Source organism: Beta vulgaris, chromosome 2 (assembly GCF_026745355.1).
Source record: "Beta vulgaris subsp. vulgaris cultivar EL10 chromosome 2, EL10.2, whole genome shotgun sequence".
Lineage (NCBI taxonomy): Eukaryota > Viridiplantae > Streptophyta > Magnoliopsida > Caryophyllales > Amaranthaceae > Beta > Beta vulgaris.
The window spans coordinates 27,666,158-27,692,929 of NC_079203.1; the positions used below are offsets into that span (position 1 = coordinate 27,666,158).

At 33.2% G+C, this 26,772-nt stretch overlaps 3 protein-coding genes across 6 annotated transcripts; 2 read left to right on the top strand and 1 right to left on the bottom strand.

The window, feature by feature from the left end:
• Window positions 1-4,227: 4,227 nt before the first annotated feature.
• On the top strand, window positions 4,228-16,976 carry LOC104884881 (uncharacterized). Its single transcript, XM_010669585.4, has 7 exons — window positions 4,228-4,745; window positions 4,845-4,934; window positions 5,294-5,470; window positions 13,461-13,631; window positions 14,583-14,825; window positions 15,075-15,163; window positions 15,258-16,976. Exons 1-7 carry the CDS (start codon window positions 4,658-4,660, stop codon window positions 15,972-15,974), a joined length of 1,575 nt encoding a protein of 524 aa, XP_010667887.1. The 5' UTR covers window positions 4,228-4,657; the 3' UTR covers window positions 15,975-16,976.
• Window positions 15,023-20,814, bottom strand: LOC104884880 (WAT1-related protein At5g40230). 4 transcript variants are annotated; one of them, XM_048638911.2, is made up of 8 exons: window positions 20,483-20,814; window positions 20,322-20,384; window positions 20,073-20,189; window positions 18,236-18,464; window positions 17,930-18,088; window positions 17,675-17,826; window positions 16,838-17,020; window positions 15,023-15,783 (listed from the first exon to the last, which is right to left on the bottom strand). In XM_048638911.2, exons 1-7 carry the CDS (start codon window positions 20,674-20,676, stop codon window positions 16,852-16,854), a joined length of 1,083 nt encoding a protein of 360 aa, XP_048494868.1. In that variant the 5' UTR covers window positions 20,677-20,814; the 3' UTR covers window positions 15,023-15,783; window positions 16,838-16,851. The 4 variants fall into 4 exon arrangements, with proteins under 4 accessions (XP_048494868.1, XP_010667883.1, XP_057248546.1 ...); XM_010669581.4 differs by having other exon boundaries at window positions 15,023-15,813; XM_057392563.1 differs by having other exon boundaries at window positions 15,023-15,903.
• A 1,325-nt stretch (window positions 20,815-22,139) lies between these two features.
• On the top strand, window positions 22,140-22,958 carry LOC104884883 (glutathione S-transferase T3-like). Its single transcript, XM_010669587.2, has one exon. The coding sequence runs from the start codon at window positions 22,140-22,142 to the stop codon at window positions 22,956-22,958; it is 819 nt and encodes a 272-aa protein (XP_010667889.2).
• Window positions 22,959-26,772: the final 3,814 nt, after the last annotated feature.

Here is a 26,772-nt window from a genome sequence, read left to right on the forward strand (position 1 = left end):
AGAAGCTCTTCAGGAGATGTAGATGATGGACTTAGATTGGAGCCTCACCCCCAAGACCTATTTTCATCATACTGTATTCTCGTTAGAACTTCTTTGCGTACTCTAGTATAGTACAACCCTCAATCCTACTTGTAACCAAGACTCATCCTCCAATAGTCCGATATATGTGTTCACTAACGATCCTCCCTTAGGTTTGACCCTTGCTTGCCTTTGTTACTTGTTAGTGGGTTGTGTTGAGTTGTTATATAAATTGTATTTGGAGGGGATCCTTAGGGCCTTAACGACACCCTGAGTGTCACCCCCGACACCAGCTAACTCATTAATAATGTTAGTAAAACGAGTAAACATGTCTAATATGCTTTTCTTAATCTTCATGGAGAATAGTTTATATTGATTCATCAGTAAATCATTTTGGGATATTTTGATTTCATTAGTTCCTTCATGGGTTAACTCAAGTAAATCTCATACTTCCTTAGTGGAATAGAGTATGAAGGCAAAGAAATTGATGGCTTATAAGAGAATGAGTACTGACACTTTAATTAGTTAAACTCACTTAATTACTTAGTCATACACAAATTAGAACTTGGTTGAACTTGTATATTTATAGCAGTCATCGTGTGAAACGTGGGATCTAAACATATACTAGTGGTTTGAATATTTTTCCATGATGTTCCTTAGCTTGAGGAACATGTGCCATGAACTCCGACAAACACCATGTTCAGTTAGAATGTGTGTAACAATCTGATAATAGCATATCCTAAATTCTAGTAGTTACTTGTACAACATTTTCTTAAATTCAATTTTTCCTTAAAAATTATTTTAATTTATAAAATAAAATTTAAATTCTTTTACCAAATTATACTTTTGTCGCTTGGGTCTTATGCAACGACCTTTAGGATGACCAATCTTGAAGCTTGAAATAAGAAATTTGAAGGTACACATGTGTTTAAATGTATTTGAATATGTTTGAATATGAGCTTGAATGTCTATTATTAGTGATATCGAGGTAATATAATTATGAAAAGTCATTCGGATAAATGAGGTATTTAGAGGCAAAGAAAACCGAAAACTAATCGAAAAGATAAATTAAGATTGTGCGCTTGGCGTACCGCTCTGCGCTTGATGCATAGTCGGTGCGCTAGACGCATAGCTTTGCGCTTGACGCACAGTCGGTGCGCTAGAGGGACATCTACGCGTTCAAAAGGATTCCTTTTTATCCTTAACTATCCTTTGAAATCCGAAATCAGTTATCTTTAGGCAAAAAAATATAATTTTCGAAATATCCTTTAAAAATTAATTATCACAAATAATTAATATTAAAATATTAAAAAGGCCATTAATTTTCAGGAATAATTGATTGAGCTTTAAAATTGGGCTTGCATTGTTTTAAACCAATAAATAGACTTTAAATTTTCGAAATACTTTTGGCTTAACTCGTTCAATTACTCTTCCTTTGAACGGGACTAATTAGAACAATAGTGTGTTTCATTATTGAATACTCAATGGGGAGACATGATGTTTTGTTTACACCATCCTACACTTTTCTGTGACATACCCTACACCCACTTAAAAGGCTTCTAATTTTATACAGTAACATATATTGGGTACGGTATATCAATATTTGCCCAAGTTTTTTTTTTAAAAAAAGAGCTTTGAATACTTATCACTTAGACATGGCAAAATAGACCGGACTCTCTACCCGAAATTAAACAAACCAAAAGTGACATGAAGCCTGAATGGACTCAATTCAATTGTTCAAATCATGTCCTTCAACATTATTTGTTTCTTATTGCTAGTTTTGACTATGGATTGAAGAACTTCAATGTGCATTTCCTCTACACCACACAACATGTCCATATTCTCACCAGATTTATAGCTTAGATCCAATGATTCGATGATGAACAATTACTTAGTGTTTATTTCTCAAAATCATATCATTCGAGAGAAAAAGAGGAAAAACGTGTAAGATGGAGTAAGAGAGTGAATGCGTGTGATGATGTGTTTTTTTAGAGAGAAAGTTGTGTACCTATTTCAAAACTACCAGAATATATGGCCAAATGGAATAAAGGAAATATCCGAATGAATAATACCCGAGGTGAAAATGCAATAGGGTCAATTATGAAATTAATGAAATACTCGGATAAAATACCCAAATGAAGTAACTTAATCAACCCAAAACTTCCATAGAACTTATTATATATAATATATATGTATGTATATATATAATATGCATGTACACACACATACACACACACATTTATGTATAACAATTAGCACTCACACAAACACACACATTTATGTATAACAATTAGCAGTGTTGCAACATTTATGTATGTGTGTGTGTATAACAATTAGCAGAGTTGCAGCATTTAATAGAGATTAGTATATAAAAAAATTAAATTTTTAATGCTTATTAAGATTAATAAGTATCTCTCGCATTGTAACTAAATTAAAATACCTAACTATATAAATCGTTGCATCCCAAAAACCTTATTAATTGTTGCAATAAAGAAAATATTGCAACTAAATAAAAATACTTAAATATAGAAATTATTACAACTTAAAAAATTGACAAATAAGTATATGAAAAGTACATTAGTTATATTCCTTATTAATTCTAGTCCTCTCACAAATAAAAGAAATAAATATTTTATTTTCTATTAGGAACGTAGGTGCTCATCATTGTCTTCTCTCCTCTCAAGATGGTACTCTGATTAGTAAATTCTTAAAATCTTCTTCTCAATCATCCATGGCATCGACCTCACTAAAAACCAACATCTTTTGCTCTTCCCCCGCCACTTCCAAACACCAAAAAAAACTTATGACAATTTTATTTACTCACAGAAGTCCTGAAAATCGAAACAAACCAACACCACCCCCGGCCCTTCCGTTATCTTCCTCTGATTTCCCAAATCAATTATTCACTCAGCAAAACCACAACCACCGCCTTCCGTCATCACCGTATGTCATCCCAATAACCACTACCTCCAATTAAGCGGAAAATTATACCCAACAATTCTCACCCGAAAGATTTGCATAGCAAATAAAATTTAACCACCACCGCAAAACATGACACTTTTTGCCGCATTTTAAGATTTATCTTGAATCAAATGGGTTGAATTATGAGTAATCATAACACATCAAATTAAAAGAGTTTATTTCGAATGTGGATCGAATATGAATTTAAAAGCAAATACCTTTTTTACTTTTTGCTGGTTAAACTTGAGATCAACCTTTGTTAGTTGAACTTCAGACTTCCCTTTGCCAATTTTGACTTAATATTAAAAGGATAAGAGAAGAGAGAAGAAGAGTAGACTCGAATAAGTGGAAGTCTTGAAAATTAGAATATGTAAAAAAAAACATATTTATATGTAAAAAAAAATAGATAATATGCAGTTAAAACTAAAGTTTTTAAATGACAATTGATAGTAATCAGTGAACATTATCATCTAAAACTACTTGTATGGAACAACGAAAAAAAGTGAGATAAAGTAAGTATGAATAAGGAACCCCCCAGTAGCAAGAAAAAAAAAATTATCCCTATAAAAGAAATGATCATTTGCGAGCTTGTACCAAACATAGGATCCAAAATTTATAATTTAGTCCAACGGGCCTAATATGGAAAAACTAAACCCTTTCAAACGAGCTTGATATATTGTCCAGATCCTCCCTTTTTTACAGGTCAAGCTGACGGGTCTAAAAAAAATTTTAATGGGCTAAATAAGCTTGTCAATGGGCTAATAGGCCTAAAAAATTCTTTAAGAAAAATAAATTTGATTCATTATTAGTTATCATTCTTTTTGGAAAAAAGTTTTGCTTACATTACGTACAAGTTATAACCAAACACAACAAAATTCCATAAACTATAAAAAAAAAAAAAATTGAAATGAAATGAGAAATACCTATTATCCACCTATGTTGTATCATTTCTATCAAAGCATTCCGACAAAGCTTGGATTATTAATTTTTTTTTTAATATGGGAAAAGCTATATGCAACCCTAATATATAAGAAGCTAAAAATGGAAATAAGTTGCATTAATTGATCATTTATTACATCAGTTGATATAAAATTTTTCCATAAATTCACAACTTATTTTCATTTTAAGCAGTGTATTTATGTCTTGTATGCAACCCTAAGGACTACATATAGCATAACCCTTTTAATATTAACAGATCGAATACATAGCCTGGCCATATTTACTTCTTTTTTCAAAATTATTGTCCAAGCGCACTAACGGGCCAAATGAGTCGTTCCATGAATAGCTCGACCCTGTCAAGGCAATGGCCAGTTCATCTCTCTTTTGGATCATTTATACAGTAGTGAAGCCGATAGATTGTCAATTAATAATGCAGATAAAACTAGGACTTGTTTTAGAATTGGGCTTTCCTGTAAAAAAGATAAATTGGGCTTTGATATTTTTTTTTTTTTTTTTGTTATTGAGTTGCCAAACATTAAAGCTCTTCTAATCCCTTTTCCTTCTTTTTAGTCCCAACATTTAGTTTCTGCAACAGTTTCTCTCTTTCTCTATTTCTCATTCTTCAAGCTTCTATATTTTACCTTCCCTTTGTTTTCTTTTCCTGCTTTTATCCGTCTAAACATCTTTGAACCTACATTAATATTGTACATACCAGTTTCTTATTGAAACATAAAAAATTATGCCTAATAAATGGGTTATTTCTCTTCTCATATGCCTGATTATTTTCAATGATGATGTCTCATTAGTTTCTGCATCTCCTCCTGCAAGTAAATATTTTTTCATTCACTGAGATGAAACTCCCTTTTTTTTCTAATTTTTATGTCATTTCTGAAATCCTTGCTTTTATCTTGTATGTGTGGTATTAGGGATAGTTGCAGGGATAGTCACCAATGCAATGTCTACTCTTTTCAAATGGCTTTGGTCTCTAAGAGCTCCAGTCCTCAAATCAGACAAAGGTTAGAATAACTGCTTCTCTAATGACTAATATGTAGCACGGAAATAGGTGGGTGATAGAATATTAAACTATTCTTGGGACTTCAATCATCAGCTTAAGTTTTTGGTTGAGTTGGTCGTTTAACATGGTATCGAAGTCAGCATGACATAAAAGTCATGGGTTCAAATCTCATTGGAACCTCAAGTCCTAGTCATTTCAGGCATGAATTAAGCACTCGGTTGGGGTTTCACGAATGCAAACATTTAACTAAGTTCAACTATCCTCTGTTTTCCTCTTATGTTAATTGTAGTGCATATTAGTGTAAATTTGACAATTTTATACGACATTTAATATTCTTATGGAAATGTGCTTTACTTTCAGCTGTTTCCACCCGATCATTGATGAAATTTGAGGCTGGATATACGGTAGAGACGGTTTTCGACGGGAATAAGGCTGGGATTGAGCCTTATTCTATTGAAGTATCTCCAACAGGAGAGCTTCTAGTCTTGGATTCTGCTAACAGTAATCTCTACAAGATTTCAACACCATTATCCCGATGTAAGTTTTGTTTAACTTATCAATGGAGCTTAATAATGTATCGAAACAAATTTTAATTGGGGATCCATATTTTCATACTTACAGTATTAGATAGTTTAATCAACTTACAAGTAATCTGTGGGTCGTTCTCCTATATACACACCAAGATCTTTTTGTCACTACTTTACCCATGTTACATTCCTAATTATGTACACGAGTATTCAGGTATGATACTAAAAGATATTGTTCTCTTTATGTGAAAACAGTATTCACACACTCACAATAACTTTTTTGAATATCTGAAGCAAAAAAATGACTATATGAAATTCAATTATGGTTGGGTCATTATGCGGGAATTTCAGCGTAGCGGTTTTTGACTTAAACGATAGGAAAATCATGTCACAACAGCCACAAACCATGAGCAAAAAAGATTAAGAATCCCGGGATTAAAACAGAATATCAAAGTCCCTACTTGTATGTAAGATTTTAAAGTGTGGCAAAACTAATGTATAATTCATATTTCTTGTTGATCCCTAACTTAATCTTGTCTGTTATCCCCAGCTTATTTTCAGTGTAGTTCAATTCAATTCAATTCAGTTCTATTTAATTCAATTAAATTCAGTTCAATTCAATTCAGTTCAGTTCAGTTTAGCTCTGGACAATACTTTTACTCTCACATATCACATATCACTATTCATTTCAGTTCAATTCAGTTCAGTCCAGTTCAATTCAATTCGGTTCAATTGTTTTATGTCGAATAGAACAAGCCCTTAGTATTGGAAGCAGCTAGTTATTACTCTTACGGCCCGTTTGGTAGTAGTTAATAAATTGTGGTAATGGGAATGAATTTTAAGTGTAATTTTATTAGGAAAAGACCCTTAAAATCTCCATGGGGAGACATTTTTTTCCATGGGCAAGCAATCTCACCCCTAAAAGTGTTCAAACTGATTTAAAGTCCATACTTGTATGAAAGATTTAGAAGTGCGGCAAAATGAGTGTATAATTCATATTTTTTGTTGATCCCTAACTTAATCTTGTCGGTTCTTCCCAACTTATTTTCAATTCAGTTCAGTTTAGCTTTGAACAATAGTTTCACTCTCACATATCACTATTCATTTTAGTTCAATTTAGTTGAGTTCAATTGTTTTATGCCGAATAAAACGAGCCTTTAGTATTAGAAGCAACTAGTTATTACTCTTACGGCCCGTTTGGTAGTTGGTCATAAATGGTGGTAATGGGAATGAATTTGTATGTAAATTTGTGAAAAATATCATTGTCCATTATCATGGTAATGCTAATTTATCCTAAAGTGTCCACTTTCCTTCTTGAATTTTCATTCCCATCCAATACCACCTTGTAGGGTGGTAATGAGTGGTAATGAAAATTGCTTCCCCTTGGAGACAAAAACACAAGTTTAAGGGTGAGCTTGTTTGTCCATGGAGAAAAAATGCCTCCCCATGGAGATTTTGATGGTATTTCCCTAATAAAATTACACTTAAAATTCATTCTCATTACCGCAATTTATTAACGACTACCAAACGGGCCGTTAGGATAAAAAGGTATATGGGGATAGGTCCAACCTTACCCGAAAATAAGAAGAGATTAATCATTGCATAGGGATTTTCAGTAAAGCCATATTAATATATATTAATTCATCAATTTTAAAGAATCGACATGCTATGACAATTATTTCGGGTGGAGGCCAGGGAGCATAAGATACTCCTAATCAATTATAAACATTTAGCAAGTTCAAGAATAATTAGTGTAAAAGGTTCGATAAACTATGATCAGTTTGAAGAGCATATTAGTAGCCTTGTTCAAGGGTTAAAGTTGAAACTTGCGTCGTGGTTTTTCATGGATTCTTAGAAGCAATATGTCTGTTACAGAACTTGAAATTATGTCATCACCAACTTTCAAGAAGATATTGTCGGTTTACTTTAGTTTGGAAGAAGACTCCACTTTGTGAAAGTACAATTATAAGCTTCTTTATTTTCAATTTTGGTGAAACTAATTCAATCTTCCTGGGAATTTAGAAAACATTACCCTTTACTTTCATTGTAACTAGATTTTTGCTACGATCTTTTCTTTAATGATTAAAATGTTGTTCTTTTGTTAAAAAAAAAAAAAAAAAAAACATTCTGCATGGATAATTTGATAGTGATCCTTCTGCTTTTCGGACAGGAAACAAGGATACCTTTTGCCTAAAATGGCCATTTATGTTCATTGAAAATTTAAACTAACAGAAATTCCCTCTCTTTCAGAATATTCAATACTTTCATTTTGTATTTGTTTTAAGGGTAATGTTATATGTAGCCCTAATACATGTCTTAAAATGGAAATAGTTTATGAATTTATGACAAAATTTCACATCATTTGAGATAATAAATGCTTGATTTAAATTTTTATTTCTATTTTAAACTTTTTATACATAGCCCTAAGGGCTATGTATATCATTTTCCTTGTTTTAAATCAGTTTGAACACTTTTATTTTTAGCATAATTACACCTCTATTATACTTCCTCCAATTTATAATTACTAGTTTTGAAACCCGTATGCACGAGCTGTTAAATTTTTTTGTTAACATTATTGATTTTTTTTATTGCTTTGAATTGAGATTTTTCAACACCATTGTATTTATATACTTCCTCAAATTTTTTTTTATTGCAACAATGGTAGTTTCATTTATTGGAACCATTCTACTTTTGGTGAAAAAAATCAGCAACTATAGTTGACAACATTGCCTTTACTTTTTTTTTTTTTTTGAAAGAGAAATTTCATTAATTGAAGGCCAAACGGCATCTACAATAGGTATTAAAGTAAAACAAGATACAATTAAACAAGACTAAATCAAATTCGTCTTCGGAAAAACTACAATGAACCAGATCGAACAATACAGCACAACCCTCTTGTATTTGCTGAATCAAGACTAAATCAAACATTGCCTTTACTTTATGTTAACCAAATTGCCTCATAAAGTTATTATTTACTTTATTAAAGATTTGCTTATCACCTACTCTAGTTAACCCCTCTATGCTAAATTCCCTATTTTTCTAATTCTCTTAAAACCATGCCCAAGTCCATTGTTGCGGTAAGAAAAGACAGCAAAAATATTTGTCATCATACTCTAATTTCTAGATATGTTATTGTGATATATAAATTTTATATTTTTTAGTGTTCAACTAAATATTGTAGCTAAGTCTATTATTAAAAAGTATCCCAATTATTGGTATGACAAACAATAGCTAACACAATTTTAACATGGAACATACTTGAATGATATTTTAAGAAAGTAGAGAGTAATAATTTAATAGAAGTAGGACATAATGAATAGAGAAAAAAATATGAGTTACAACCACAACTTCAACTTTTAATGTAGCACATAAACACTAAGGCATATAGAATAGAAGATGAAAAGGCCAAAAAGAAGATCATAAAAATGGTATCATGAATAAAATAAATTAAATATAAAAGTAACCTCTATTAATAATTGAAAATACTATTTTAAGAGAAAAATATCTTCATTAATCATAACCATATCAATACTTATCAAACTTCCTCTTTTTTTATGATCTGCGATCTCAAATAATCTAGAAACTTGAACCTTGATTTCCCAATTAGTTTTAGTAGAATTAAGTTCGTTGAGAAAAAAAAAAGATATGACATATAGATATATGAAAAAGAAAAATATAAACAATTATGTATATAATAAATATTCTAGAAATATAATAATTAGTCAATTGCTTAATACATCTGCAATGTCGTTGATAAATTTTCATTTGATTCTTCATGTAATTCCATCATGGTATGTTATATGTTTAAAACTATATGTATGTATGTTTTATATTTATATAACTCAATTTTTAAAATTATGTTTTTCAAAGAGATAATTGTTATTGTCACATATAATACGCTATTTTTATAGTTATTTTTATATGTATTCAAAATAAAGAATAAATAATACGTTATTGTTCATCTAGATAAGTATATTTTCATAAGTAGTAAAACTATATTATATATTGAACTTATTTCAAAACATATTTTGAACACTCTTCGATGGTAAAAAGATTATAATATTGCGAATTAGGTAGCAAAAATTATACTTACATAGTTGAATTATTTAGGTTGTTTATTTAAAATCATAGTGTACTATTCACTTATTAAAAGTACCTTATATGTATTTATATCTATGTCAAACACTATTTTTTAAAAATTATTAAAATTGAAAAGAATGACAAGTCATGATTAAGTAGAGTTGTCTATAGTATTCTAAGGTTGTTTTTTTAAAATCATACTCTAATTTTTCATCATCAAAAACTCTAATATATATATTTGTAACATTATCGCTATACATTTTAATTTTTATTGTAGCAACAAAGTTTCCTTAATAAATTTTGTTGCAATATTAAATAGTTTTGGTTCAGTTGAGAAAGGCTGGTGTTTAGATCCTCTAGAGTTCTAAAAGAACTCTATAATGTAGAGTTTGAGCAATATCAACCATTGAATAAAAAATCAATGGTTCATATATTATCTTTCTGAAACCCTCTCTATTTTTTCTCATCAAAATCCACCTCCTTATTTCTCCCCCATTCCACCAATATAAGCCCTTAATTTTAAAATATATGGTTCATATGTAACTCTACGTTGTAGAATATTATTAAAACTCTAGATCATCCGGAATGGTAAGGTTGAGGTTATGAAAGACAACATGTTTAATCTGTACATTGGACCTATGATGAAATGTTATAGTCACAATGTCACATATAGTACACCATAGTTATAGCTATTATACTACCTTCGTTCCTTTTTGATAGTTACACTTCCACTTTTGATACTATTCACAAAATTTCCCTTTTACTATCATTTGTGATTTATGGTTAAGAGAAAATATAGTCATATATATATGAGGTCTTGTTTGATTCATCTCAATATGTACTTTTAGAATATCGACTTTTTGTATTTTTTTTAAAAATACAAAATTAGAGATATAAAGGCTCAAAGTAGTGCATCGGCATGCGTGAAAAGTGTAAGTGTAACTATTAAAAAGGAACGGAGGTAGTATTTATCTAAGAGAAAGATTAAATAATGTATTACCATTCATCTATTTTAATACATTTTCATGAGTTGTAAAACTATATTGTAATGTATTAAAAAGGAACGGAGGTACTATTTATCTAAGAGAACGATTAAATAATCTTATTTTGAAGTATATTTCAAGCACTCTCAAATGTTAAAAAATTATAATGTTAAAAAATATGTAGCAAAAGTTATGTTCAATTTACATAATATAATAATTTAGGTTGTTAATTCAAAACGAAACTCTAATTTCTCGTGATCCAAAACTCTATTTATGTATTTAAATATATGTAAAACTCTATTTTTTAAAACATTCAAAATAAATATTAATGATATGACAATCCTACGTGGTGCTCTCTATTGCAGAAGTTGTGTATAACTATATTATAAATGGATCTTATTTCGAAATATATTTCGAGCACTATTCAGTGGAACAATAATTATAATATTTTGAATTACGTAGCAAAAGTTATACACAATTTACATATTATAATAATTTAGGTTGTTCATTCGAAACCAAACTCTAATTTTAGCTTATCTAGAACTTTTATATGTATTATTTAAATCTATGTAGAACTCTATTTTTGTAAAAAAACTAATGATATATATATATATATATTATATTATTATATATATATAATATATATATATATATATATTATATATATATATATATATATATATATATATATATATATATATTGATTTCTAAAATACCACACTGGCACATCCTTTTAAGAAACCTATGTGAATAGGAGAAAGATAAAGATATAGAAAAAGTGGAGCTCATATGATAGGAGAGAGATAAAAAGAAAAGGTTACCAAATAAAGAAATATTGCAATTAATATGAAACTTGAAATTAAAAAAGAACGAATGAAGTGTTAGTTTTCTTTCCCTGTTTGTCCCACACTCTATCTTTATCAATAAAAAACAATTTAGCTTCTTATTTCCTTTACAGTGTGTTTGGTTCATTTTTAGAAAAGGAAAGGAAGAGAAGAGAAAGGAAGGGAAGGGAAGGGAAGAGAAAAGAAAAGAATGGAAGAGAAAGGAAAAAAATCTTAACTTTCCATGTTTGGTATAAATTTTCTCTTTCCTCCCAAACTTCCTCGCTTTTGGGAGGAAAGGTAAGTGGAATTTTATTAAAGAGTCTTTCCTTCCAATTCCTCCCATTTTCTTTCACTTAATTTTAATGAACCAAACATTGAAAAGTAACAAATTTCTTTCTACTTTCTTTCTTTTCCTTTCAAATTCTTTCTACCAAACAAACTGTTAATTAAAAAGATAATTCACCAATTCCTATCACATATACTCTTTAAAAAGATAACGTTTGATAACCACACTATAACTTATAGAAAAAACACAATTTTCTGCTTATTTCTTTGTCAAGCAAAAGAGAACCACTACTTACAACTTACAAGTTACATCATCAGAGCTCACCGGAAAATCAACCCAACCTAAGTTACGTAACCTAACATTTCTTGATCCATACCCATATCATAACCGAAACTAGATGACTTGCATCAACGTAAAAATATAAAAGTTGCAAACAGATTGACTCTCATACCAATTGTAGAAGAGAATATAAGTCGACTTCCCATATTATAACCGGAATTAGATAACTCACATTTGGCTTGAACAGATGACCCAATCGAAACTAAAAATATAAAAGTTACAAATAGATTGATTTTCATACCCAATGGCGGAGCCACATACCTAAAAGTACGAAATTTTCTCCTAAATTTTTTGAAATTTTGGTGTACTTCCTTATAAATTTAACTATTTGACCCCTTAAATTTCTTCAATTTTATTTTGACCCCACTAAATATATTTTCTAGATCCGCCAATGTTCATACCAACCGTAGAAGAGAATATGAGTAGACTTGAATTTGGGCCAGGACATCGAATTCCAACTATCAATTCAACCTGAAGCAAATCCAATTCAAACAACTCATATGCCACATACACCAGAATCTCATTATAACAAAGACAAAACAATTACTCGATCCTTATTACTAGTAATAGAAAGATATACACCCGAAATGAAGTGTTGGTTTTTTCTATACTTCTATTCATCGTCTTGAAATTACTTAAAATCGCCCTAATTATTATGTAAATATACCATTATATCCTTGGCTGCTTTTACAACTCTCTCCACCACCACCTAAAATCACTAACCAGCAACTGCTACCTCCAACCCACCGACGATCACTAACGACAAAAACAATGTCTTCCGACGACATAACTGACAAGACAATTTTTTTTAACGAATTACATGGGGCTAATGTGTGGCCTACCCACAATGTCTGGCCTGGACGTAGTGTCCATGGGCCAAACGTGTGGCTTGCACGTTGGCCCCATGGACACAACGTCCAGGCCAGACGTTGTATCCATAGGACCAACGTGCAGGCAACAAATTAGCCCCATGAAATTCGTTAAAAAATGTTCAGCTCGCCGGAATTTTGTGCTCGTTGGTGTTGATCGTCAGTGGTGATTGTCGATGTTGCTCGTCGGTGGTGATGGTGAAGATGAGAGAGAATGAATTAGAGGATGAGTTATGTTGGAGTAAAAGAATCAAAAAAAAATATAGTAAGGATATAATGGTACTTTAGGAGTGGAGTTGGGGCCATTTTAAGTAATTTGAGGGTGATATTTAAGAATCCCCGATTTTTTCTCTATAGCATAATTGATTCAATTCGTACCCGACTCATCTAAAATGTACCGAACACAATTAACATCTGATTGAAATAAAACTAGTCCAACAACAAATGCATAATGCCCGTCAAAAAAAAAAAAAAACAAATGCATAATGGATTATATGGAAATGGACAATAGAAATCAATAGCTCCGTTTTTTATTGACATGCTAGATCATATTATATTTTTACATGACTTTTGTATCCCTTCCCTTCACTTATTATTTGAGCTTATAACTTTTCAGATAGCAGGCCAAAACATGTAGTTGGATCACCAGAAGGGTACACAGGGCATGTAGATGGGAAACTAAGAGAAGCAAGAATGTATAACCCCAAAGGCCTAACTGTTGATGACAGTGGAAACATCTACATAGCTGACACCATGAATATGGCCATCAGGAAAATCAGTGACACAGGTACCCTTTTGTATATTGATAGTCTTTGCTTCCATGCCATGAAAAAATAAGCGATCTAATAGCTTGTTTGGTAGAAAGGATTTGGAAGGGAAAAAAATAAAGGAAGTCTGAAAGGCAAGGAAATTTGTTAGTTTTCAATGTTTGGTTAAAAAAAAAAATTAAAATGAAAGGAAGTAGAAGTAAAGACTCTTTAACAACATTTTACTTTCCTTTCCTCCCGAAAGTGGGGGAATTTTGGAAGGAAAGTGAACATTTATACCAAACATAAAAAATTAAGGTATTTTTCTCTTCCATTTCTTTTTCTTATCTTACTTTCTTTTACTAAAAATGAACCTAATATGCTGCAAAAGTTTATGAGGTGGAAAAATCCGAACAAAAATTAATTCAAGAATGCCTTCTCGAGGAAAGTTCTACTTGCTACAGTGAACCTACGCAAAATTTTTATACATTCCAAGAAATAGAAGTTCGTAGGTAGTAGTAGTACATGCAAATTCAAGCGAAGTTCAACTTCCCACGCTTAGGCTCCGTTTGGTAGGGCGTAAAACATTTTCTGTGTAAAATGATTTTCATGGAAAACAATTTACAATGGAAAACACAATTCCAAAATTAATTTTCCGTTGTTTGGTTCGATGTAAGAAAAATGATGAAATGAAAAGGAAAGTAAGGAGGTAGTGAGAAGAGTATACAAGAGAGAGAAGGAAAATAGTTTTCCCTTCATTTTGAAAGGAAAATGGTTTTCCATCATTGGGAGAGTAATTTTACCCCAAGGGAAAATGGTTTTACACTCTTTTGCCAACCAAACAATGTAAAACTAAAAATAGAGGAAAACGGTTTTCCGGGAAAACGTTTTACGCCCTACCAAACGGAGCCTTAACCAAACACAATTCTAGGGAAATGGAATCTATGCATGCATATTAATAATTTTAAAATAATTTTTTATTTTTGGTAAAGGAATTACTACAATAGCCGGAGGAAGATGGAGCCATGGAGGAGCTCACATGGATGGAGCGAGTGAAGATGCAAAATTTTCTGATGATTTCGACTTGATCTATGTAAGAAGTAGCTGCTCTCTCCTGGTCACGGATAGAGGAAACCAAGCAATCCGAGAAATCCAACTCCACGATTCTGATTGTTCTTATGAGCAGCCAGATGAACTTCAACATGAGCAGCAGCACGACGAAAACTTTTATATAGGTATAGCCAAGACTACTCTTACAAAAAGCTAATCACATTCCATAATTTTGAATGACATTGCCCAGTTGAGGTTATTCTATAATAACTAATAGTGTCGATTATTCTTGTCAATATTTCGAAAAGAGTAAAAAAAAAACTTGGAACAGCTTCTTCACTTTTAGTGACTAATTTGATTGTGGTGCTAAGAATAGAAAGTATATCTTTAACTATAAAACCAAACATTCATGTTTTATTTTCTCATCACTACAGGTGTGGCAGTACTTATTGCAACTGCGTTCTCTGGATACATGTTAGCATTGGTCAAGCAGAGAGTGCAGGCCTTATTTTCTCCTAAGAGAGTAAAACCTTGAAACATTACAGTAGTCAATCACCTCCCATGACTAATCAACTCTTACCAACTTATTTTTTTGTGGACTTTTTCTTGTCCTCCAGGATCCAAGAATGCAGATGAATAATCAAGCAATCACGGTACCATATCAGAGACCTCCAATATCAGTCAGGCCTCCATTAATTCCACCAGCAGATGATGAATTTGAGGAAGACGACGAAGGATTATTTTTCTCATTTGGCAGACTCATAATCAATGCCAGTTCCTCAGTGGCTGAAGTCTTTGCTGGGTTTCTATTTTCGGGATTCAGAAAGAAGAAACCACGACATCCAGAACAGAGACATTTCCAGCACCTAAACAGGCACCAAGATCCTTGGTCTATGCAAAATAGTTATGCCATGAGAGATGAAGATGGGCCCCCGGGATTAGAAGCTCGGACAGCTATCATGAGAAAAGCATATCCCCAACCTCAACTGAGACAAAACCAGGCTTATTATGAGGGGCGGGATGTTGAGTTTCATCAGAATCAAGGGAAGAATCAACAACAGGAGGTGCAGCAGGAACAACAGCTGCAGCAGCAGCAGCCGCCACAGCAACAGAAGCAGAAGCAGCAGCCAAGGAAGAGTGCATCTAATCCAAAGACTTCTTGTGAGAAGGGGTCTGATAAGAGTGAGATCGTATTTGGAGCAGTTCAAGAACAGGATGGAAGGCGTGAGGCAATGGTCATAAAAGCTGTTGACTATAATGACCCTGCTTATAATCAACACAATATTCGACCTCGGGTAAACTACATGGGTTACTCATCATACATCTATTCATAGTCTTACACAACAAACCATACATACTGCATAATATTATAAATTTACAAAAAAACTTGAGGTGCTCTTCTTGGTACAGATTTGAGAAGATGGCATAGCAAGGTTCTCTAAGTTTCGCTTAGAAAGAGGTTATAACCTTTATAAACAGTACCGCATTCAATATAGAATCACATTGTGAGATTTTGATAGCAAGAGTGGTCGTAGATCATCCTTGGAAAGGATTTTGTTGATTTCAAGAGTGTGTACAAAACACTCTCCTAGAAAAGTGGATTTCCTATTTTCTTTTGTTTTGTTTGTAAAGGTTAAAAACTAGTTTTCTCAAAACTGCAAAATAGTTATTCCATGGATGGAGATCATTTCCTTTTCTAGAAGAAGGGAAGCCATATTTCCTCCCTAAACTTTTTGTCTTCTCCAATCCATCCCCATCCCCTCATTTTCATTTTTCTTTTCTTTATTTATAATGTTTCTTGTAAGGAACCAAACAGAGGACAATATTTACAACTGTAATCTCCCAAGGAAAATTATTTTCATAGATTTCTTTTTCCATTGAAAATGTAATCCAACCAATTAGATCCTCAAGACAATTTTCGTAAAGTTTGGTTCCAGATGATTGAGAAGAGAGGTTAATTACTAAGGATTCACTGAAATATCCTGCTCAAAAGAATTACGCGAATGCCTGCTTGATTTGATAATTATAGTAGAATTGACAGGAAAAGCAGGCGAATACAGTAGGAAACAGCATACAATGAGGTAAGCACTAGCACTACAGAAAAATTTCCACTTGTAACCTGTAATCTCAATCAAATTGAAGTCATATCATATAGCAATTCAGGCTTAGTGTGGTCTGTCATGGCATTGGCCCTTACCAGTTACAATTGTATTAAGCTCTTCCACAAATGCTGTCATCAGTGCTTTTCAACAGAGGAGCATTTTGATCATAAGTGGACTCAAACTTACTGACACTTTTTGCAGCCAGATCATCCTTTTCTCTAGCTTGTCCCCAGATGACCGAGTAAAATCCAGCCGTGATGGCAGCTGATCCAATCACACTGCAGACAATTTATAACACCTCAGGTATTGGCTAAAATGAGTGACTTAGATTATAATATATAGATGCAAAAAATCATTCTTCTAAGGAAACTATTTACAAAATGGCCAGTTGGCCACTAATCCAACATAATCAAATATCTAAATGCAAGCATATATTAAGCAATGTCTAATAAGCCCCTACTTATATTTCAAATATTGTCACTTATAAAAGTCTGATGCATTTATTAGGGACTTTAGGAGGGAAATCAACTCGTTTAGAAGGAAACTTTTGGAGATAAAACAACTTCAGTAGCTTCTGCTTTAGTAGTATTTATGGATGCTGTAAGCCTCTATACAACATTGCAACTAATTATAAAGCAATCTTTTAAGGACAAACTAATAAGAAAAGTGGGACAATCTTTTAGGGATGGGGGAGTAGTATATAATATTGATGCTGTAAGCATGTATAACATCGCAACTACTTATCAGTTATCAGAGCTTTTTCTTGCCCGTTTTATTCAGGAAAGAGGAAAGAGAGAGGTTTATAGACTACTTGTCTATTGATTTTGAGTTGTATGAGGATTTTTTCTGGGCAAAATCAACAAAATACTGCTCATTAATTTTATCTAGAAAGTTCAACTAAAAAAAAAGAACTATTTAAATTTTAAACATACCTTCCAAGATAAAGGTTATCCCCTAGAAACGTCAACCCCATGATCATTGCAATGACAATTGCCAAGGGCTTGTATGTAACTACGTAGACAGGCCCCTTTTCACGTAGGCACCATGTAATTACAGTATTGCGGAAAACAGTGGTTGACACTGCCTACAATCAACAAAAACTGACAAGATTGGCGATTGTACTAGAGACACAGCAGAAAGTAGTGTGTATAAATATAAATAATATTGGTACCGAAATACATATTTACCGCATATATGATAGCAATGATCTCAATTCTATGATGCAACATCCACGCATTTGGGTCACTCTCCAGAAAGATGGAAAATACCGCAGATAGAACCGTCCCAAATAAGCTGTAGAAGAAGACCAGAGTCACTTCATCAGGACATTCCTTTGCAGTAGCTGCCTAAAACACCAGGAATAACGATGCAGAGTCAGCTCTTTGCAGGAGAATCACATCTGTGTGCAGTGCAGCGATTCTAAAAGTGGAATTTGGAATAACGAAATCCCGAAGAATAGCGGGGTAACTATTCTGCTAATGAGGAATATTTGCCTGAAGAATGTTGCCTATTGACGACAGAAGGGAAGTAATTGCCAAAAGAAGTCCACCAAGAGTCCAATTTGAGGGCGCGGAAAGAAGCTTATTAGAAGCATCAGAAGGTGTTTGAGTTATCAATGACGGGCCTTTGTACAGAGTCACCACCATTGCTCCTGATATTGCTACGATGGTGCCTAGGCATTTTGCTTGGCTGCTGGGGTTCCTTAAATCGAGTCTCTCCATCCTTCAATTGTTAATAAACAATATGAAGTTCCCTTTTTTTTTTTAAAGAGGCATGAATAAATTTATGCAGATAACTATGAGAAACAAGCACAAGAAATGAAGTTAAAATTAACACAATTGTATACATAATGGAGAAAGTAAGATTAGGATTGAAAGTGGAAAAAGTTTCTTCAATGGAACGTGAAAAACGTTCCCCTCATAGTTTGCCACATAATTTATGATTAATCAACACTATCTAATAACACTTCTACCAACATCAACAGCATGAATACCTACTACAAAACTTGAGTCACCACTCCGCCCACAAAAGATGAGGTCTAGAGAGGTCTCATGAGCAAAGAGTGTTGAGCCAATTCTGCCTTAGTAGGTAAGATCAAAAGTCCACGGCAGGTTTAGGATTAGACAAGCGCAAGTTAATGAAGGAACAAGCTAAGACCGTCACCAACAGCACTGTGCATGGATGCCATCACAGTCTATCAGGCAGCAGTATGCAAAAAGGTTTGCAGGGATCTGGTCCATGTTACCTTGTTTCACACTTGGCATGCTTCGTTTTGTTTTATGTCTAGAATCCTTTATTGGAACTTTTGTGTATGTAATTGTTATTAGTGTACCCTAATGTAGAAACCTTTTTTCTTTTAGATCTACAGCTGGTTTATAGAACATGTCTAGCCTATTTATAGATGAATAGATAAGTTGTTTATGGTACTCATAAAGAGGTGTTTCATGTGGATACTGGCTATCACATATGAAAGGTGTTGTGAATGTTAGAAATTGATAAGTCCAAACAATTAGTAGAGTGCTTTGTGTGACTTATAAATGATCAGGACCAAAAATGACATTGAAGACTAAGAACAATCCAATAACATTTCCTCCCTGTGTTGTATATCCACATGATTTTCTCTGCGTGATTCATCTTGAGACACCAATGGGCCCCATGACACTAATAAATCAACAAATTAAACACAACTTTTGTAGTTTTCATGATGCAACTTTACCAAATAAAGCCCAATTTATTTCTTTTAATCAAGGTAAAAACAATATTGACAGAACTTCTTCTTGAGTCAATAGAAATTCTCAAATGAGATGGTCTCACTGTAATATCATTTCACTATTTACCTTAGAAAAGGCCACTTTTCGTTTATGCTAATTTTCACGTGACGCTTTTAGCTCATATAATAACATAAGACAGTCTTTTTTAGACCAACTATTGAGTCAATACCTTCAGTTTGCTCAATCTTAAAGTAGCATCAAGATAACAAGATTACTAGCAGAATTCTCAATCAGCAAACTTCTATTGTGACCAACATTCAATTTGCCTTAGGGTCTATTAGATCCAACTAATTCTTCCTATTCTTAATATTTCTGAATTTTTATGAGCTTTTCTTAATTTTTTTAATCTAAATATAGGTAAGTTGAACAAAATGTACCCTTTAAACAAATTTTAGAAATAACAGATGAATTTTTGATTACTTTATCATCATATGTTGGTCTAAAAGAAACGAAATTCACACTAGTTCAGTAGACAATGATTCCAAACTCCAGTCAAAACATCTAACAGTTAATACTAACAAGGTTACAATAAGAATCCACAAAATTAAAACATTCTCACCTCAAAGTGACAGCTAGAATAAATGTGAAAACTGGAATAAGATTCCCAATAGCTGCTGCTAGAGTTGGAGAACTATAGTTGATTCCAGTATATGCACATATCTGCAACAAACAAATCCTGCCAAATATTAGAGAATATCAAAATCCCATCATCACAAAACAGCAATTTTATATGTTTAGTTAAATTAAAATTTAGAACATACACCATATATATAGAAGTAATTAACAACCACAAAATTGGAGTACTTACCCAATTAATCCAAGGAGAAAAAATTTATAAAGGAGTGAAAAAGTGATCCGAACTCCTTTTCCTCTGCATAAATCAATGTTTGCTAAGGCAAAATAATATGTATTGAACCAAATTTCTTAAAGTTCAAAGAAAATTACTTTTTTAAAAATATGAAATTGAACCTGAAATTGTTGTAGAAGAAAATAGGTAAAAGAATAAGGGTACCGAGAGCATTGTAATAAACGATGAAAACGAAGTTGCTCATCCCTTTTAACATGGCTGCTTTACTTAGTGTAGATAAACCCACTTCAACACACTCTACTATTATCATCACCATGAATGGCGCTGCAGCTTTCAGAAAGGAGATCCGATCCATTTTACTTTTCCTGTTGTAGAGGATGGGAATCAGATAGTGAAATGCTGAAATATTAGCAATGAAAGTGCAAAGAAAAAAGATAGATAGCAAACTCTTTGCAGCCAAACAAATAGGAGGAATAGAAAAGTGAAAAGTTTGTGGTGCCCTTATTCCTTAATATCTACTAGGGGTTGTTATGTTCAGTTTCAACTAGTTGCGATCTGGACAGGAACTAACGGGGCGTTTGGTACGAGGGATTGAGAGTTTGGGGATTAAAGGATGGGATTGGGAATGGGAGTTAGAAGGTGGGAATTCATTAAATATATCCCAATCCCTTGTTTGGTAGGTTAGTGGGATCAAGTAGGGAATATATTGTTAAATTACAAATTTACCCATTTTAATGAAGGATAGCAAAAGAAGAGCAAGCAATATTAATGAAGTATATTTTAATGAAGGGTAAATTTGTCTTTTAACATAACCAAAAATAATCCCCCTCATAATACCTGCCCCCTCCCATGTCTTATTTTGGTGGGATAAGAGGGGTTTTAATCCCATTCCCCTTCACATGGGAATTTAGATATCCCCTCAAACAAACATGGGATATCTACCTATAGGGATATAATATCCCATTCCCACCCCCTAATCCCCCTAAACAAACACCCCGTAAGTCTCTTACTTTCAGACAATTGACCCTGTTTGGCAAATAGATTTTAGAGTTTAGCTGTTAGAGTATGCCCATTGATTGATCCCAAACTTGGATCATGAGGAGAGAGACATTAAAGGGGAATAAAGAAATAGGATAGACAAAAAAAAAAGAAAAAAAGAGAGAAGGCAACGAACGGATCGTTGCAATGATCTTGCCAAGGAGTAGGTCATCGCCACATGGCGGAAGGGGAGAGGAAGAAGAAAATGGAGCGGCCCCACTACTGCTGCATGGCAGACATCCAACGCCCCCTCATTTCTCTAATCTAACGGCTATGATTATTTGTAATTGTTAACGTTGCAAATTTTTGTAACGGACATATTGTCCGTTTTAATTTTTTTTTTTTTAAAAAAGACACCAACAACTATATTTTTTTTTATCTATAAATAGAGACCAATATTGAACTATTTTTAGTTTTTTACCCATCTTATTTTTGAGCTTATTTTGTTATTGGAAGTCATATGTGTTTCCTTTCTTTATTTATCTACCCCCACAAAAATAAATTATCTCCTACTTAAAATTAGTTATGGATCCCAAAACCGGTAGAAAAAAAAACCTTCCAAAATTCAAAAGACCTCAACAACCTCATATTAATCAAAGTTTTCAATCGTCTAGTTACCAAATTGATCTCAATTCTCAAATTGAACCAAATTTTCATATGGGAAACAACTTACAAAATATGATGTATCCTACTCAACTTAACCAGCAATTCCCCCAACATAATATGAGTTTCTAAAATACACCTTCTCACTCTCAATTTGCTCCACATTCACAAGAAAATATGTACAATTCGAATGAGAATTATAGTTATTCTCAATATGAAGCATCATTTCCTATGTCCCAACATTTCCAGCAGTCACAAGGTGATGGGTCATTTCCGAACTTCAGTAGTTCATATTGGTCTCGAGCTGCATCGGTTGAGCGGGATAATGACAATAACGAAGAAGAAGATAAAGGGTCAAGGAAATTATGGAGGCCATGTGAAGAAGAGGTTCTCGTGAAGGCGTGGCTAACAATAAGCCAAAATAAAGGTAGTAATACTAAACAAACAACAAGTATCTTCTGGACAAAAATTACTAAAATATTTAAGGAAGTTAAATGTTATAGAGATCGATGCTGGGAAGAAGGAGTTGAAAGTTTCAAGGAGTCTGATATCTTACCATTTGACAGAGAGTTGGGTCAAATACAAAGCCAATGGAAAAGAATACATGCAAAAGTATCCAAATTTGTTGGTGCATATGCTCATGCAGAGTCTCGTCGGAAAAGTGGTGAGTCTGATGACGACGTCATGAAAACTGCATTTGCAATCTACAAAAAGGATAATAAAACAGACTTCAATAAGCTTCACTGTTGGGAAATTTTAAGGCTTAATGATGTATGGAAGCCTATGGGAGATACTGTCAAAGCTTGCAAAAAGAAGACAGTTAATCAAGAAAGTGGCTCAAAGAGGTGGAGGATCAATGAAACTGGCAACTACTCCACTTCAAGTGAGCCAAATACGCCAAGCAGTGGAGACCCAACTACTCCAAACGACGGATTCACCAAAAATAAAGGCAAGGGAAAAGTTTTGAACATGCCTGCAGAAGCCTTTCAAGAGTGAATGGATCAAGTCCAAAAATTAAATTTGGAGAAAAACAATGAACTTCAAGTCGAGATCCAAAGGATTAATCATGAAAAGGAAAGCAACAGTGAGATGGTCCGGCTAGAAAGGGAGAAAATTGCAATTAAAAACAGGAAGATTAACTTGGAGTTCTTCAAGGTGCTTTCATCAAAGAATGATTTAAATGAGGAAGAACAACAATTTAAGAGAGATCTAGTTAAGGTTTTATTTCCAACGTAATTTTCTGATTTTCCTTTAGTAAGATTAAAGTTATTTAATGTATTTCCTACTTTCCAATGTAATGTTATTTTAGTTCTTAATTAGTCTTAGACTCGACTGTAGTATGAATTATCAAATTAATGAATCTAAAAGTTTTTAGTTTTTTAATATATGTATCCAATGATTCAAATCATGATATTATTGATGAGCCATGTCTTGATTTGACAATTCACTCCATATATCAGTCCATTATTACTGCAATAATGAAGACATTGATTGGACAATTTACTTCATATATCAGTCCATTATTATTGCAATAATAAAGACCTTGATTTGATAATTCACTTCATATATCAGTCCATTATTACTGCAATAATAAAGACCTTGATTTGACAATTCACTTTATATATCATTCCATTATTACTAAAACCATGTGATGACTTGACAGATTCACTCCAATATCAGTGTAATATTGCTGACAATTCACCTTCTCTCTATATATACCTTACAATGCTAACTACTCAACCATTCACACAACATCATTCTACCCTATGACCCCCATTCTTCCGCTACAAAAATATAGAAATCATGTCATCAGAATCAAGTTACAATAGTAATATTTCTTCTTCTAGTTCTTCAAATTCTGATGATCCAAATTCTTACACACACATTCAAATAACTCGTAACAATGAGTACATGCGTCGTTCGAAAAGGCGCAGACAGATAACTCGGTTGATGGATCAAATGATGGAAAGGTTTGTGATGGCCAATCCAGCTGAATATATGCAATGGTAACTCAAGTTCCAAGAGCGCCAAGAACTGTAGTGCCAAGGGATCGTGATGAGGGGCACCACCGGTTATGGAATGACTACTTTGCCGAGAATCCCGTTTATCCCCCACAAATGTTTCGGCGGAGATTTCGCATGCAAAAACATGTCTTCCTCCACATATAACAAGTATTGACTTCGCAAAATTCATTCTTCCAACAAAGGCGAGATGCCGCAGGTAAACTTGGTGTATCATCATTATTAAAATGCACTGCCGCTATGAGATTGTTAACGTACGGGGGAGCGGCGGATTCTGTGGACGATTATCTAAAAATTAGTGCATCTCTTGCTAGAGATTCACTATGACATTTTGTAGAAGGGGTGGTCGCCCACTTCGGGGACGAATACTTAAGAAAGCCCAATGAAGCAGATCTAAGAAGATTGTTGTACGCAGCTGAAGAACGAGGATTCCCAGGAATGATGGGTTCCATCGACTGCATGCACTGGAGATGGAAAAATTGTCCACTTCAATTTAAAGGACTTTATTCAGGAAGACTGGGTAAGCCAACATTGGTTTTAGAAGTCGTTGCTTCGTATGATCTATGGATCTGACATGCTTTCTTTGGAACGCCAGGTAGGTGTAATGATATTAATGTTCTTGATAGATTTCCATTATTTAATGATGTTTTTGAGGGTCGTGCACCCGCAATTAACTATGTTGTTAACGGACACCAATACGATATGGGATATTACCTAGCAGATGGTATATATCCTCAATGGGCTGCATTTATTCCAACAATAAGTCTTCCGCAAAATGAAAAAGAAAGTCTATTTTCCCAAAACCAAGAGAGCAAACGAAAAGACGTGGAACGTGCATTTGGAGTATTACAAGCTCGTTTTGCTATAATTTGACAACCAGCTCTAGCACGTGATAAAGAAATAGGGAAAATAATGATCGCCTGCATTATTATCCACAACATGGTAGTTGAAGATGAACGAGATTCATATTCCCTTCGTTTTGATCCTAATGATTATGACCATCCTCCACGCCCTACTACTTCAACGCAAAGGAATGTAGGGACCTCTGATGAGCCTTTCGCATATGGCACTAGCGAGAATCACATAGCAAGTCTAGAAATATATATGAACAATAGGGGTCGAGTTCGTGACCAAGCTGTGCATAGACGTTTCAAAGCAGACCTCGTAGAAAATATTTAGCTTAAATTCTGGCAACATAGGGGTTAATTAAATTGCTACGTTTTATTATTATTATATGTTATGTAATTCTATATGTATGTGTTATTTCTATTGTTTAGTGCAATCTTTTATTATTATTATATTTTTCTGATTAAGTTAATTACTGTATCTAATTATGTACAATATTAACGAAATTAATTTTTACTAATAGTTTTTAATCACAAACATAAAAATTAACTACATTCAATAATCATTAATTGATTCTTAAATAATCCATAATAAATAAAAAAGATGGGATGGAAAGGAGATTGAGGAGAGAGAATATATGGTGGGGTATAGTAAAAAGTAGGAAAGAGAAGGTGAAGATCTAAAATTATATATAGATCATCCATTAGGGGTGAAGAGATCATTAAAATCAATTGGTGGAAGAGTGATAAATTAATAAAGTAATTGATGATCCCAAATTTGGGATCATCCATTGGCCATGCTCTTAGAGTTTAGAGTTTGTTGTTAGAGTTTTAACTTTTTGTTCAGCAGATTTGACTACTGATTTGACAACTTTTTTTATAAATGTGTTTGGTAAAAATTAACTGATTACTAAAAGTTTATTGCCATTTGTTTGTGTAAAATGACATTTATAGACATTTTAATACATATGTGTAGTATTATTATTAGGGGAAAAAAGTCATTAATCATATTTCTACCTAATCCTCTAAAGAAAAAGCTCCTAATAGGAGCTTTTTCATTTTGAGAGTTTTCATTCCAAAACTCTCTCTAAAACTCTCTTTTACCAAACACCCCTTTAGAGTTTTTGAATAGTCAAAACTTTAAAAGTGGTCCAAACCTCTCTTTTTGCTCCAAAACTCTAATTGCCAAACACCCCCAATGTCTACAAGAACATGAATCAAATAAACCAATTTGGGTGTCGAGTCTAATATCCAGTCAAAGAAAATGGGACACAGAAACTCTCAATCAATGGTTCGACAAAGAAATGTCATGGAAGATAAGATCAGTGCATATCCCTCTTGAAGAGCAAAAAGATGACTTCTATTGGATAGCTTCTTCAAAGGGAGAGTACTCAATCAAAACAGGTTACTAGTTCCCTAAAAATGGTGACACCTCAAAGGAAAATGAGCAATAATTCTGGAAGGAATTCTAGAAACTCAAAATTTGGGCAAACTGGAAATCTTCTATTGTAAGCTATACAATGGCGCCTTAGCCACCAGAGTTAACCTTAGGAAAAGGAAAATCCTAAGGGCCCACTTTGTGGGAAGCACGAAGAATCTGAAACTCATGTGTTCAAGAATTGCAAATTTGCAATGCGAATTTGGAAAAGCTCAACCTTAGGAGTGATTGTAACCCAGGCAAGGGAAATAGGTATGAGGGAGTGGACAATGAACTGGCTATGGTTCCTAATGAAACGAGAAGAGGAGGATGTAAACAAGGTATTTGAATTCATGCCTATTCTCTAGAGTGTATGGCTACTGAGAAATAAGAGAGCCTTCAATCCCTCTAACTTGACAAATCCCAGTATAGTATTCAGTTGAATAAAGAAATGGAGAAAGATGCATCATCACGAAAGATCAAGGCTCAACCAAAACTAAAAAACCTGCCAAAGTAATATCGAAAGT

Coding starts and splice junctions, on each gene's coding strand:
- LOC104884881 (XM_010669585.4), top strand. CDS start 4,658: ATGCCTAATAAATGGGTTATTTCTCTTCTCATATGCCTGATTATTTTC. Junction 13,632..14,582: donor CAGGAAAATCAGTGACACAG/GTACCCTTTTGT, acceptor TTTTTGGTAAAG/GAATTACTACAATAGCCGGA. Junction 14,826..15,074: donor CGACGAAAACTTTTATATAG/GTATAGCCAAGA, acceptor TCATCACTACAG/GTGTGGCAGTACTTATTGCA.
- LOC104884880 (XM_048638911.2), bottom strand. CDS start 20,676: ATGGATCGGATCTCCTTTCTGAAAGCTGCAGCGCCATTCATGGTGATG. Junction 17,827..17,929: donor TCATTGCTATCATATATGCG/GTAAATATGTAT, acceptor TGTTGATTGTAG/GCAGTGTCAACCACTGTTTT. Junction 17,021..17,674: donor GATAACCTTTATCTTGGAAG/GTATGTTTAAAA, acceptor AATTGTCTGCAG/TGTGATTGGATCAGCTGCCA.
- LOC104884883 (XM_010669587.2), top strand. CDS start 22,140: ATGTACAATTCGAATGAGAATTATAGTTATTCTCAATATGAAGCATCA.